The sequence below is a fragment of the Phoenix dactylifera genome, chromosome 3, assembly GCF_051530095.1.
Source record: "Phoenix dactylifera cultivar Ajwa chromosome 3, Ajwa_hap1_PhDact_Kaust_v1.1, whole genome shotgun sequence".
Classification (NCBI taxonomy): Eukaryota; Viridiplantae; Streptophyta; class Magnoliopsida; order Arecales; family Arecaceae; genus Phoenix; species Phoenix dactylifera.
Genome location: NC_143192.1, coordinates 22341461 through 22356497, shown reverse-complemented (window position 1 = coordinate 22356497; position 15037 = coordinate 22341461). Strand labels below are relative to the sequence as shown.

Below are 15037 nucleotides of genomic sequence, written 5' to 3'. Positions count from 1 at the left end.
ACTAATTAAGACTTTAGCAAGATGATTAGTTAGTTGCTATGTGCTGTGAGTGAGATGAGAGTAAGAGAAAGGAACAAACAATCACAAACACAAGGTTTTTATAGTGGTTCGGAGCTAACCCTTGCTCCTACGTCCACTCCCCAAGTCTCACTTGGGAATTCACTATAACCTCCTGGATTACAGTCGGTTGTTTTACAAGCTCACAACCAAACTTGTTGTTTTACGAGCTCACAACGAACTCGGTCGGTTTTTCCTGGCTCACCGACTAGAACCACCCCGATTGTTTTTCCGGGATCACAATCGAACCCTTACACGTTGGTTTTAACCTAGGCTTACCAACCAACCTCTACACCCTTGATTCAATCCCCCGATTGAACCAAGCTAAGACAATATGCTAATAATGAGGACAAACAGAAAAACAGAGCTTCTCAAAAGCAAATATACAGCAATATTAATAAAAGCAAAGTTAAGAGCCCTCAAACGCGTTTAAGTTGGAGAAGAGAAAGGGCTTCTTGAACTTCGGGTCTCCTCTTGAAATTCTGGACGACTTGAAGGCAGGAGGAGATCTCTTTCAATGTTGGGAAGATGTGGTTGGAAGGAGTTAATGGCGCTCTTCCCTCTTTTCGTTGAAAAACCACTTGCAGAGAATGAATGCTTAATCTTTTTGAATAGAATGGTAGTTCTTTGCCTTGCTACAGTCCTCTGTGGCTATTTAACCCATCCCCCACGGAAACTAGCCGTTAGACACCTTTTTCTGCCCGTTCTGCACACTCTGCACAACCTGACAATATGTCCGTTGGGGGTCGGAGTCGACTCGCGCGATCTGGAGTCGACTCGGCTGTAGCGGGAGTCGACTCATGCTTTTCTGGAGTCGGCTCGGCACTCAGTTTTCGAAACATACCCTTCTGCCTTGGAGTCGACTCGAGCTGTCTGGGAGTCGACTCGGCTCTCAGAGACAATAATTTGGTCTTCTGTCTTTTTGGGATCGCACTGTCTCGGAGTCGACTCGCGCATTGCGGGAGTCGACTCGAATCTCAGAGTCCGAAAACTGCTCTCTGACTTTTGCCTTGTGAACCACTGAGAGTCGACTCTCGCTTTCTTTGGAGTTGACCTGCCAACCATCGGAGTCGACTCGCGTTCCACAGGAGTCGACTCGAATCTCAGGGTCGAAAATCGCTCTCTGACTTTTCTGTCTGTAACTCCTTGGAGTCGACTCATATTACTCCGGAGTCGACTCGGTAAGCATCGGAGTCCACTCGCGCACTTCAGGAGTCGACTCGCTGACAGGTTTTGAGTTGATGCTTTCTGTTCGTCTGTCTGTTCTCAGTCGAAGTCGACTCGTAATGATCCGGAGTCGACTCGAGCCCGTGCCAGTGATTCTGATACGCTTGGAGTCGACTCGTAATATTCTGGAGTCGACTCGAGTCTCAGACTTTGGTTCAAATTGACTTCTTAACTTATCCAAACTATCTTGAACCAAATCTAGAGACACTTAGACAAGATTTTCACTGAAACACTCAATTGAATTCATTAGTAAATAAAAGATATACTCAAATGCTTTGAGCTCATCAAAATCAAATAGGGTTTTAATCAATCACTCCACATTCCTCCTTCTCTACGGCAGCAACGGGTCTTCATCCTCCTCTTCTTCCACGGTAGCAAGGCAAGGAAAATCCACGTGCAAGGTTCCTCCTTCCTCTTCCTCCATCGCGAGCAAGGTTGAAGAAGAAAGGGTTCTTCTTTAAGGAGGTATGTTGCAGATTTTTATCTTCTAATCTATATGTTAGTCATGAGAGGTCTTTGCAAGGAGCTAGCACTCCGGTAAGACCCTATCTCAGATGATTAGATCCTCGTGTGGATACCTGTAGAGGCCGGACAATTATGTGGCTCAAACAGGAACCTAGATAGATCATCAGGCTGCGGTGTTCTTTACCTGCAGAATTTTTGAAGATGAGATCTTCAAATTAATTTCTTCTGATTTTAGTTTCAGTTTTATGAATCTTAATCAACCTTCCTCAGATCTTAATCTTTCCTTCCTAATGAATTTAAAGATCTTCTGAATTTGGATCCAGAAAATTTTTTGAATTCTATGATCCGAGGCGCGTTCATGCGATGAACGATGTTCCGTTCGAATTCCGCTGCGAACGTCGCATCGAACGGGGCGTAACTCAGCAATAACAACATACTTAGTCCCAAAAAGCACACATTTCCATTCATTGCATTCTTAAAATATTACAAATAGACCCCATAAGTTTACCGTAGTAACCTTGGGACCCTAAAACTTTCAAAAAGTTACAATTGGCTCCTCTCCTGACTACTACATCTACAAATGCTTATTGGGTGAAACCCTTCGTATTAACCATCCCATTCTACTTTCCAGTGCTCAATTTCACTGACAACAAAACTTCTGTGAGTACCTAGAAAGCAACTAGGTGCCATGTTAAGCACTTTTTCTTCAATCTACATGTTTGAATCTCATTCACTAGAATATAGTGAGGATGGAGGAACATGCACTAAAAGAAACCACATTCTCTTCTTATCTGCATTACCATATTCAAGAGATTTGCGAAAAATTTTACTTAGCAAAATAGTTAAAAACTACATCATTTTCTTATCTGGTATATGGAGCACCCAAAAAACTACCATTTGGGATTGGCTGTGGTCCACGAGGTCTTTAATGGAGCCCTCAGCCCACAATTGTAGAAAATGGGAAAGAGTTGACAAAAACATTGATTAGAGCTTTGGGCAGAGTTTGTAGTTGAAGCTATGGATGATTTTCAGATTCCTCTGTTCTCCCTCCACTCTCTCCTCCTCTTTTCTCCCTCCATTCTCTTTTCTTTTCTCTCTTAACCAAGCTCAAATTGGGAAGCCCCTATTCAAAAAGAAAGAAGAATGAAAGAAGTCATATAATCACCATGCGATCTCCTTCCATTCGTGTCAAAACATCACTTTTTTTAATCCAGCCAATAACGATATTGCAGGTATTTTGTATCTAAATTTATCTTATGTGACAATTATGTGTTAATAGATATTGACGGTGATAGATGGCCATGGTACTTTACAACTAATATATAGTTTTTAAAATTTAATTTAAAAAAATAGGACTTTTGAGGTGCGGGTGCAAAGTGTGAAAGGTAGGGGTGTTTTAGTAATTTAACCTAAACTTTTTATCACATAAAACCACCCAAAGCCTCCGTCGTTTTATACCTCACTCCCTCTCCTGTTTCTTTCTGATGCCCTGATCGGATTTTTGGATCGATTCGTCGCCTTCTATTCTGCCCTGATCTCCAATTCCTCATCCTCCTCGATCATTTCCCTCACGGATCGATCATCTCGGAGCCGTGAAGCGGAGCGTAATAAGAGGGGCTGATCGATCTACATTTTTTTTTGATTCTTTTTTCTTTGCTTGGGATCGAATAAGAGGAAGGGCGGGCGATGGAGTCGGGCGGCGAGCCGGAGCAGAGCCTCCCTCTGACGGCGGAGGAAGAGGCCCTGAAGAGGAATACCGACTGCGTCTACTTCCTCGCGTCCCCATTGACATGCAAAAAGGTGACTTTTTTCTCCTATTTCTTGATTTTAGTCATGTGCTTTTAGGGTTTTGTCTTGCTTCTTTTTTATATGATTTTTTTCCTGGATCTATCTTGGATTTTGTGGAATGAGCTAAAATAGTTTCAGTTTCTGCTGAAATGTTTTGATTTCTTCATTTCTTTTCTTGTTTGGGTTTTTACATGTTGTTGAGGAATGTCTAGTTCTATGGCGGTGCTGGAATTTTAAGAAGTGTTGCGAAAACTTGGGTTTTGCCGGTGCAAATATGGTTCAATTGATATTTTTGATATAAATTAGAGTATACTTTTGATAATATGACCTAGGTTGTCAGGGATCATTTTTCTTTGATTTGGGAAATTTAGGTGCCTGACTTGATATTATATTGATTTATTTGCTTCAATATATAGTGATGATAAACGAATTCTTGTTTCATCTCACTTTGGATATATCTATGCTTCTGAGATGCTGAGTGGCGTGGTCTCATAATTCATTGTTTGCTTAAATGACTAATCAAAAGGAACACTTATTAGAATCCAAACATTGGCTTCCTCATATTATGTAGATTCGGGAACAATTTCATAATATTGTGTGAGGAAAAGCAGCAGAATTTCTGTATTCAGGTGACATAATTTTCAGCAATTATTTGTTCAGGTGCAAGTGATCACAGACTGGGGCTCCAGGTTTTTTACTTATGCTGAAATAAAATAAGAAAAATATTTCTAGGTTTATTTTACTTGTCTTAGAGTTAGAATTCTCTACATCTGGACCTCAAGGATTTTCCTGCAGCTTGGATATGTGGCAGAATTTTGTTGATTAGCTCTTTAATGGAACACCCTGTCTTCATCCAAGAAGCTAGTAGTTGGCAGTTTTAACATGGAAAGGAGATTGTTGATTGCATACTGCTTTACATTCAGCTAATTAAAACCTGCCATGTACCCAATCTATAGAAAATCCCTGCAATTTGAGCTGCAGGGTCTCCTTGGTTTCTACATATGCTGCAATAAAAGAAAAGTCTTTATTAATTTATGTTCCTTGCTGAAGAGTTAGAATTCTCTACATCCCCACCTGTAGGATTTTCATTGCAGCTTGGCTATGTGGCATGTTTTTCTTGGTTAGGTCTTTATTGCAGCACATTATCTTCATCCGAAAAGCTAGTAGTTGGAGGTTTTAACTTAGAGAGGGATTTTTTTGACTTCCTACTGCTTCACATTCAGCTTATTAAAACCTGCCGTGCACACAAAACAAAAATCCCAACAATTTGATAGGGGATCTAGTGCTGTCTAAGTCATGTTGATGCATGAATCATGTCTAATGGATAGGTGTTTTTTGTGTATCATAGGAGACAAGCTAAAATAATTTTATTGAACTCTAAACTATCTTGGTTGCTCAAAAATGTCAAGGAGTCATCTCTTATATTATAATTTGAAACCTTCATTAGCCATTGCATGGTTAGTGGCCACGCATAGTGATCTATGTTGTTTGTTGAATAGTCAATTGCCTTGCATGTTCTATGATTTAGTTGAATTCAATGGCTTGGTTTTGTAGGAGACATGATTCAAAAACCTTCTTTTTTTGAGATTTGCTTTTATTTTTGTTTGTGCTGTCAAGATGCTTGTGGATAAATTTTACTATTTGTTTGGGAATGAATGTTGGACAAAACTGGTTTCTCTTTCAAGCAGAAGTACAGCATATGCTAAATGATTGGCTTTCTGATGGAAAAAAAGTTACCTTTCATGTTATGGCCTTCATCATTAATATATGAAGTATCATATGGTGGTCAGTTTTCGATACATATTGCATTTATGTTTGTGGTAAACTCTAATAAACTAAATCCATAAATGTTTGTTGGCTTTGTACCAGCTAATGAAACCTGGAGAGAATTATCATGCTTGGATTTTTTAAATCACTAAAATTCTCTTCTATGGTGAAAAAATCTACTTTAAAATCATGTTTTTATTGATGGAAGTTGTCATTGTCAATTTGCTTATGTTGTTTGGTAAGATGATGAGGTTTGCACTTTCCTAACCAATTTTAGTTCTTGAGGTGGTTGTGTAGAACTGAAACCCATAATTAAATATAAAAGCACACATTTTGGAAGAAACCTAGAAAATATTAAAAGAGGGATGTAAAAGACAGAACAAATGCTGAAGCTTTCACTCTCCATCTTAAGATTCTTAAGATAGTACATAACATTATTCAAACACATATGCAAGGGACCAGGAGTCCTAGAGTAAATGAGAAACCAAATACCAATGAGGAGAGAATGCAGCAACCACCCTAGATGTTTTACTGATAGTTTGTCAATCTTAATTTTTCGACACATTTGCTTTAGTAATAAGTCTCCTTAGATATATGGGCTATGTATTTAAACCCCGCCTCCACCCCCCCCCCCCCCCCCCCCCTTCTTCCCTTCTCCCTCCTCTCTTCTCCTTCTGTAAGTTGGAATTTCTAGCCTAAATAAATTTTTATTGTTCTAATTTTCTCTTTTAGTATTATTGGTTTTCATGCTAAGCTTATCTCTCTTTCTTGACTTTGGAAACTAGTTCCTCATGTCATTTTCTTGGATTTGATACAGTTTAGGTGGAGAATTAACTTTTGACAATAAAGAAAGTTATGAACGAAAAATAATTTCTGATGAAATATATAGATTTTCTTTTTTAGTCATTGGGCTTTGTAGAGCAGTATTCTTTTTATTTCGTTTTAGAGGGTGACTATTAAGTACTACTAAGCTTTGGAGTTTGGTTATTTAGCTTCTTATACTGTAGGTGGTTTAGAGGGGCAAATATAATTATTGTTTAAATGGACTTCAAGCAAGGTTCTTACATATTAAATCTTCTTTGCTATATAATGTGAACTCTTGGAGGGTGGTGTCAACTCCATTCCCCAAGTTCTCATGGTTTCTGTTTTCTTCCTTTTTATTATTTCTTTTGTGTTTCCTCTCTCACTGGACACCGTCAAATAGCCCAGTGAGCAATGGGAATCCAATTTCTTTTTCTCCCGATACAAGGCTCCATATGCTCGTCCATGGACCGGGGGCCTGGGGTCTGTCTCTTCACTTATTTGGATGTGTCTGATTCTTTTTTAAAGAGAGCTAATTGTGAAGTGGAGTTTTCTACACTTATTTGGATTTAGGAGCATATGGAGATGTGGCTCTTTTAGGAGACAATGTTTCAGGAAGTAGTCAAGTAGATTGAATATTGCTCAGATGGTTTTTATGCTGTCAGTCGGTAAGCCCTATCAAACCAAATAAAAGGAAAAATTAGTGTGACCATATAACTTTTCGTGTGACCCACATCACTCAAAGATACTAAAAGTGGATTTCTTAGAAGGTTGTATAAAGAATACTGGCTGGAATGTACTTCTAAGTAAAGTTGTTAGCTACAATGCTTAAAAAGTTGCAGGGAAGTCGTGCCATTGCTTATATTTGACAAAATTGTAAAATAATGCTAACCTTGTTTATTTAAATTGACAGAAGGAGAGGGTTGGTCTATCCAATTTTGCTGTGTGTGTGGTCACTTCTTATACAGTATCACTCTTGGACCTTCAGATTTTAGATCTAATCCTTTATTGAAGCTCATGAAGTCATGCTTTATGATAATCACTTTTGTGTATTTGATCCTAATCCCTGATTCCATAATCTTATTAATTTTCTTGGCCTTTTCTATTCTGAAACCTCCAAATTTTACTTTCTCTTCAAATCTCAAGTAGAGACTGCAAATCTGTTCAGTATACTGATGTAGCTAGTAAACTTTTGATGTTTGTAAAATCCATACATTTTTCTCGGAGCCAATAATCATCACATCAGTCTGCGAAAGAAACATTGGGATCCTTCCTAGCATTTTACGTACTTTCTTTACATTAATATTTCAAGCTTCTCATACAATTTTCTATCTTTCCACTGTGATCTAAATATAATGTTTAATAAGATCTTAATCAGAAATTCTAATTGGATGGATCTGTCATTATCAGTTTCTTTTACCAGTTCCTTTTTGAATGCATAAATAAAAGAATTTGTGGTTACCTTCATGGCTGGAGAACTCATGCCATGGAATTTTCATCACTCTATTGCTTTCCTTTATTCCAAAATAATAAACATTACTAATTTTTTGTTTGATTTCATAGATCTATTTACATGACTTACATAGTTCTACTTGTATAAATTTCTGAGTGTTATTTGACACCATGTTTCTGCTCTGTTTCATGTCTTATGTTTTCAAGTAAAATATGGTGTTTCAATTGAAGATAGTATAATGTGGTCTAAGAACCTTGATCATTTGAATAAAGTAAATGGAAAAGTATTCTATCGGCTGTTTGCCCAAATTTTATCAAGTTGGTGCTAGTCATGGAGCCCCCGAGGTAGAGGAACCATAGTGTGAGTTTTTTAGAAAGGTACCCATGCCATCAAGGTTTTCAAACTCGGTTTTGGTTTTGATTTCAGTCACTTAAGGTAGAGTTTGAATTTTCACATTTTCAATGGTTTCGGTGGTTTCACCCTGAATTTGCAATTTTGGTCAAAAAAGCCAAAAAAAAAAGATTAAACAAAGGAGCTATATTTTAGTAAATCTATTTCTTACGGTCTTGCTTGATTGATCACTACTACTATCTACCAGTTGTCCATCTTTTGGGAAACCACATGCCAGGCACATGGTTGATCTACTTATATAATGCCAACTCTATAGGTTGCATCTCCAACCCCAATTTTCACTTTGCTATATCCCGGAATCACACATTGTGCGGCATTATAGGGGATGATTTCCTTACTCTATCTTATGTGCATTGCACGTGTAGAATGCAGAGATCTAGTACTTCATAAATCATACATAATTTGTCACTCCCTATAAGGTACAGATATGAACATTCGAACAACCCTATAATTTGTCACTCCCTATAAGGTACAGATTGACTAGACTAGCTTGTCTTTGTGTAAAATAAATGCAAATTTTCTTCTCATGTGTGGATACAATACTTATGTATCCATATGCTACCTTTAAAGACTTGCATAAAAGAGATTCCTTGTAAAATATGTAAGACTCCAAACACAATTAGTTCTCCGCAAGGCCTTATTTTACTTCCTTTGGATAATGCTTACTTTCATATTGGACTAAAACTTGACAGCGAAATAATAATTCCCCATTTAGAACATCGGGTGGTGTCTTAAAAATAATAATTCTTACATTCACCATTCAGATAGGCCTATTGGGCCCACATAGATGCATGCATCCAAGGGGCTGTTTTGCTGAGAGGAAGAAACAAGTTACTTGGGCGCGTACCGGAAAAAATATAATCTTAATAAACTTATATTTTATATTAATGTTTACATTTGAAAATATCAAAAGATAACATTTATTATGACGCATTCTGTATTCCATGTAAAAATTGATTGTGTGCTTCGGTCATGTTATGTGCTAACTGACATGTAATGATTACTTCATAAGGTCATGTGATTTCAGATATCTCCATGATTACAACTATTGATGTGTACATTGGTTGTTATTTTAAAAATAAGAAAAATTCTTATATCCATCAAGCGCATTGGACACACACAGAGACATGCATCAGGTGTCTGATTTGCAAGAGGAAGAAACAAGATTAAAGATATGTGAACAGAGATGGGAAAAAGTAATTTTAATTCAGTTACACTTGTATATAATTCTGATAATTGAAAATATCAGAAGATAACATTTATTAAGGTGTTTCATCTTGCATGTAAAATTGATTATGCGCTTCTTTGTTGTTCATTGCTAACTAATTTATGGTTGGTTGGTTGGTTGGTTCATAAGGTCATGTGATTTCAAAAATTCGAATGACTGACATTTTTGATATGTACTTTGAAAGTTGGAAGCTAGCGATTCTTCTGGACCTAAAAAAAGTGGAGAGAAGTATTACACAAGTTCAGCACCACTAATTTTTATATTTTCAACAAAACAATTTGATAAGTATCCAAATTGCACATACCCAACTCACTGGTATGTTAAAAAATAGATTGTTCAGCTAGATGTGAGAGTCCATGTAACACTGCCAATAAGCAGTTTTTTTCTCATAGCTTCCAGTCTAAGAAGTTTAGAAGTTCCCTTCTCATCTTTCAGCTGATGGGTTTCTTGTTGTTGAATACTCCAATCATTAGAAGTTCACTTCTATCATGTGCTTCCCATTCTTATATATCCATTGTTGCCTGGAAGCTTGTGTTTGTGGTCGTTGGAGCATTGTCACTTAACACCTTTTCTCATTGATTGCTTATGCAGATAGTGAACTTGGTCATCATGAACTTTCTTAGTTTCTTTTTCTAGCATGTTAGTATAATCTAACAAAGTCATCATTTTAAAGGTTAAATCTGTAACAATAGGCTTAAGATGATATGACAAGTTTGCCAATAGCATGTATCACTAGTTAGAGAATACATGCTTACCTTGGATTTGTATATGAACAAAAGGTTACTCCCCTTAAGTTATTTTGATTGCTAAATGCATCTTTGCTTCGATCCTTCTCAATATTTTTATGGTTAACTGATAGCAGGTGGGCATGTTTCAGTACTCTTTTGTTTAGGACAAGACAATTTGCTTTTTCACAAGAATGCGTGTACTTTGGAATTTTTTCCCTTGTACCACAAACTTCACTACTGAAAAGGGATTGATAATTACAAGGCTACTCAATAGCAGAATGATGAAGCTTCTTTTTAATATGTAAAGCCACATGATAGGTCTTCTCATCTCTCTCAAAGCCTATGATCAATCATTATAATCTCAAGCTGATGATCTGACAAGTAGTCATGAGCTCTATATTGCACTGCATGCACATCCTGAATCTTATAAGCCTTGTGTTCATGACTGGCTTTTAGAACTTCTCTAGTTATTTTCTCCTTACATCGACAAGGAAACATGAACAATGATAAAGCCACATGATAGGTCTTCTCATCTCTCTCAAAGCCTATGATCAATCATTATAATCTCAAGCTGATGATCTGACAAGTAGTCATGAGCTCTATATTGCACTGCATGCACATCCTGAATCTTATAAGCCTTGTGTTCATGACTGGCTTTTAGAACTTCTCTAGTTATTTTCTCCTTACATCGACAAGGAAACATGAACAATGATTGTTCGCACAGTCATTGGAAAGGTATCTCTCCCTTCAGAAATGCTTCCAAATCATCATCTTATCAATCTGACAGTGTTTGCTTCTGCAAATTTACCTCTTGGACATTTCTGTACCAGTTTTGCCTCCTTTGCAAACACTTCAAACATTTAACTAACCTATTACCAAATTTACTTTTTTTTTTATATATTTGATGCCTAATAAATATTATCTAATCTCCTATTCCAGCCAAAAATAGAATCAGAAATTTTTTCTGATTCATTTTTCTGCAAGTAAGATTTGTCTTGGCTCATTTCCTTCTACGAAGCTGTTCATGAACAGCTTGGTTGGTTTTGCTTCCTTAGATGGGATCAGGTTTTGCCTGGCTGGGTTGGGTCAGGTCTGTTGAGGTTGCCATGAGTCAGCTCAGCTTGAGTCCATTTAACCTGGCTCTTGTTAGGTTGGCCCTGAATAGGAGGGCTGGCTTGTGATTCTTCTCTCACTTTCCCAAACTTCACTTTCACTCCCACATTTCTAAAGACAAAATGGAGATGCTTGGAGAGCCTGGGTTCCTGCCATGATCTCTGCTAAAAATGAAACAACAAGACTTGCAATGCTCATTTTTGTTGGACTTCTATCCTGGGGCTCAACCTATACTAGGAAATATTGCCCCTAGGGCTTCTTTGGGGCAAATCTAAACTTCCATGTGATCAAAAATGATTTGTAATAATACCTATTGACCATTCTTATTAGCTAAAAGACTGTGCCTCGGGGAACAGAAGAAATGAAGTAAAACTACTCAAAAAAGGATCCTGTTCATAGAATTTACCACTTTGTTTGATTCTTCATTACTTATCCTCTTTTACTACAAGTTGCCTAGCTATTTTCTTCCTATATTATGAGACATCAGATTTCATGTACTTTGAACTTCTGTCTTAGGCAAATATCACTGGTCGATTTCCTAAATACTAAAACATTTACAAGAATTTATCTTTCTCCATGTGGCTGAGAATAACTTGACGAGTGTAGTTATGGTATTATCAACAGTATAAATGCACTTTATTGCTTATGGCCTAGCTTCTGTATGGAACTGTATTTACTTGAAATCCTTTTGCTGCTTCCACTAGTTCGGAGTATCATATAGGTTCAAAAATAGATTGCAAATCTAAGATTAGCATCTTCATAACTTTAATAATCATTAATTACATTTTTTCTAAGGGATTTCTCATGTGCCTGTTATTTAATTTGTATAACTGATGTAAGGAGATGGACTACTTTCTGTCCTAGTATTTTTCTTAGATATTCTGCCCAACTTTAAAGATAAATAACATAGCTTTTTTCTATTCAGGGAACTGAGTGTGAGTATCGCCACAGTGAGGGTGCCAGGGTTAACCCCAGAGATTGCTGGTACTGGTTAAATGGTAATTGCCTGAATCCAAGATGCACCTTCCGGCATCCGGTGAGTTTCTCTTCTGTTTTCTCAATGTAGAAGCACACAATTACATAATGACGATCATATTTGTTGTCCCTTTATCTCATCCATCTGTCCATGATTTAAAGTATCTTGCTCATATTGTTCCATGAGTTTGCTAGACATGAGCCAGGAAATAAATTGCTCATGGGTTCAGAAATATAACTATCTTATTTGGTCAAAATAAGAAAGTGATCTTTCAATTAGTGCATGGATGCCATATATTCTGTAAATGCTGTTAAATATCTGGATACTAATGCTGTTTTCTTTTCTTCAGCCGCTTGATGGTCTGTTTGGAATTCCGGGGACTACTTCAGGGTTAGCGCCAATTCCCTCACAAACTGTAGCATTGACACATGTTCCTGCAACAAATGGTCCTGCTTCTTATAACTTAAACAAGAGTAATGTTCCCTGCTATTATTTTCAGAAGGGGCATTGCTTGAGAGGTGATAAATGCCCTTTCATGCATGGACCACAACAAACAGGTAATCCTGTTCCACAGCAGGTGGTGAAGGTTTCTACACCTCCTCCTGATCCAGTGTCAACCATCAAGAAAGATTCATGGGGTCTCAAGGAATGTACTTCTCAGCAAAGCATGGATGAAGCAAAGTTTGACAAGTTAGTTGAAATGCCTCTTGCTCCTGTAAAACCTGCTGCAAAATCTGAAAATGTACCCGACAATGGTTTTGCAAATAAGCAAACTACATTGCCTTATGCATCCGAAGATGAGCTTCCTAGCTTCCAGCAAAGCAATGTTCCTGTCGATGGTGGCATTGCTCTTGGCCAGCCCCGATGTCATCAGTCTCAGTCTATAGATGAGCACCTTCAGAATGGCAGAGAAGCTGATGAGTCCTTGAGAGAATCCTCTCCTGGCTTCGATGTTCTTGTAGACAATAATGTGGAAGAGTCTGATTACTTCCATGATGAAGGTGGCTTTCGAAGAGCACCTGTTCAAGGAGGAAGGAATCTGAACCATGTCAGTGATTTTGACTATCACCATTCTGACTATGAGCCTCTTCCCAGTTTGGAGAGAGATCAGTATAATGGAGTGTTTGAGTATGACAGTTATGGAAGGTTAGATAATCGGTATCATCAAGAACAACAGAGGATTTCCTGTGAGAGGATTCTGGATAGAGCATCAATGCCTGAAAAGAGAATGCTGCAGAGAGAGAAGAGCTATCATGACATAGATGGGTCAGATTTACGCCATCGGTTATTGAAGCGAAGAAGGCCAGATGGTTCTAGATCGGCTCTTAGTCCTGATCGCTGCGGCAAACTCGATCAGAGGGATAACCATGCTCGTCATGCCCACAGGGGTGACCGACGTATTCATATGGAAAGCTCCATAAGCAGTCGTCTGCAAGGTCGAATAACTCTCCCTGCAAGATCTTTACCAGATCGACCTACTGATCTGCGGTCAGAGAGAGATAGAGATAAGAGAAGACACCGAGGAAGATCATCGCCTGCGAGGTCAATAAATTACCAAGGAAGGTACCACGATAAAATAAAGAGGCGGCCTCACGATGACTTCTCAGATGTGAGGAATGTTGGTGACCAGCCAATCATAAGAGAAGATGCAGATCCTCTAAACTTTGCTGGTCCAAAAAGTCTTGCAGAGCTCAAAGGTGCAAAGCTTTCGGAGAATTTCCAAGATCAGAAAAACATCAAGTTGGGGAAAACTTTTGGCGATCAAGAATCTGAAGGTTCTTCATTTGAGGGTCCAAAGCCTCTCAGTATCATTCTGAAGAGGAAGAGAGAGCCCGCTTCTGGAAATGGTGCAATTTCCAGCAATGGGGATAACAATAATCAGAGAGATATTGAAGGTGGGATTGGTTCTTCCGTCACAGCAGCGACTGAGAAAGAAGGTGATTATGCTGCTGACTGCCCTGCAGAATCCAAGGTTACTGGAGTTGATGAAGAGGAAGAAGAGGGAATTATCCCTGTAGAAGAAGAATTACCTAACGATGGTCAAACTTCAACTAAAGGAAATACACATGAAGTGGAAGTTGGCATGACAGTGGGTGCTATGGATGATCAGGAGCTGGAAAATTATGGCCAGAGAGATGGAGAGTCTGACTGTGAGGCAGTTGAGGGTGGGGAATTCAAACAAGAAGATGCTGAGAATGCATATCAGGAGGATGAAGAGGATGACGAAGATGACTTTGCTAAGAAGGTTGGTGCCATGTTCTCTTGAAGACTCTGTATTGGCTCTTTGAATGCATGAAGAGGCACCAGAGGCCAATGATGTCAACTTTTTGGGTCTTTTGGAGTTTCATGGCACCACAACTGGAGTCTTTTTTATCCTATTTGGGTGGTTACAAGAAAAACCTCGCACGGGGAGAAGCTAGGGTAGTTTGAAGGTTGACCATATGCATTGTAATTTTTGTGGCTCTGCAGTTTTCTTTACTGGGGTTTTTTGGGAGCTTGAGTTGTATTAGATACCTAACAGATATTTATTTGGTTTATATTTTAACCAGATTAATAAGATTATGAATTACCCAAAAAAGGTTTGCTCCAGACTTCTTGAGTTTGATCTGTTGCTTTCACTGCTACATTCTCATGTTCTTTTAATGGAAAAACAGATATCGAAGAAGTGCTGCAAATGAGTTGACAGCCAAAACCATGCGATATGTGAAGGGTATAGCAATTAATGAATGAAAATAGGATGGTTTATTTGCAGTAGATTTTACCACCCTTTCATATTATAAGGCAGGCTGAAGCCTCTCCAGCCTGCAGTATTTGGTAGCAAGAAGTTGTCATCGACTAGCAATATATAACGTAGAATTTTTTGACATTAGCATTCCTGCAGATTGTTTCAGCTAATTTTGCACTTTATTTCCCTTTCGGCACCTGTGTGTCACCCGCATGATTCTTTGTACTGCACCAATGCTGCGAAGCAGCACTTTTTTCATTCGTTTATGATTTGGTGTCTGATGAGGAAGCTTATGCTA

General features: G+C 38.2%; 1 protein-coding gene across 1 annotated transcript; it reads left to right on the top strand.

Annotated features, from left to right (window-relative positions):
* Window positions 1-3203: 3203 nt before the first annotated feature.
* LOC103696766 (zinc finger CCCH domain-containing protein 32-like) lies at window positions 3204-14605 on the top strand. The gene is made up of 3 exons (XM_008778480.5): window positions 3204-3549; window positions 11964-12074; window positions 12364-14605. Exons 1-3 carry the CDS (start codon window positions 3436-3438, stop codon window positions 14278-14280), a joined length of 2142 nt encoding a protein of 713 aa, XP_008776702.4. The 5' UTR covers window positions 3204-3435; the 3' UTR covers window positions 14281-14605.
* Window positions 14606-15037: the final 432 nt, after the last annotated feature.

Bases quoted from the DNA above. Each gene is read 5' to 3' on its own strand.
- LOC103696766 (XM_008778480.5), top strand. From the start codon at position 3,436: ATGGAGTCGGGCGGCGAGCCGGAGCAGAGCCTCCCTCTGACGGCGGAG. The intron at 3,550-11,963 runs GTGACTTTTTTC...TTTTCTATTCAG, and splicing joins CCCCATTGACATGCAAAAAG to GGAACTGAGTGTGAGTATCG. The intron at 12,075-12,363 runs GTGAGTTTCTCT...TCTTTTCTTCAG, and splicing joins GATGCACCTTCCGGCATCCG to CCGCTTGATGGTCTGTTTGG.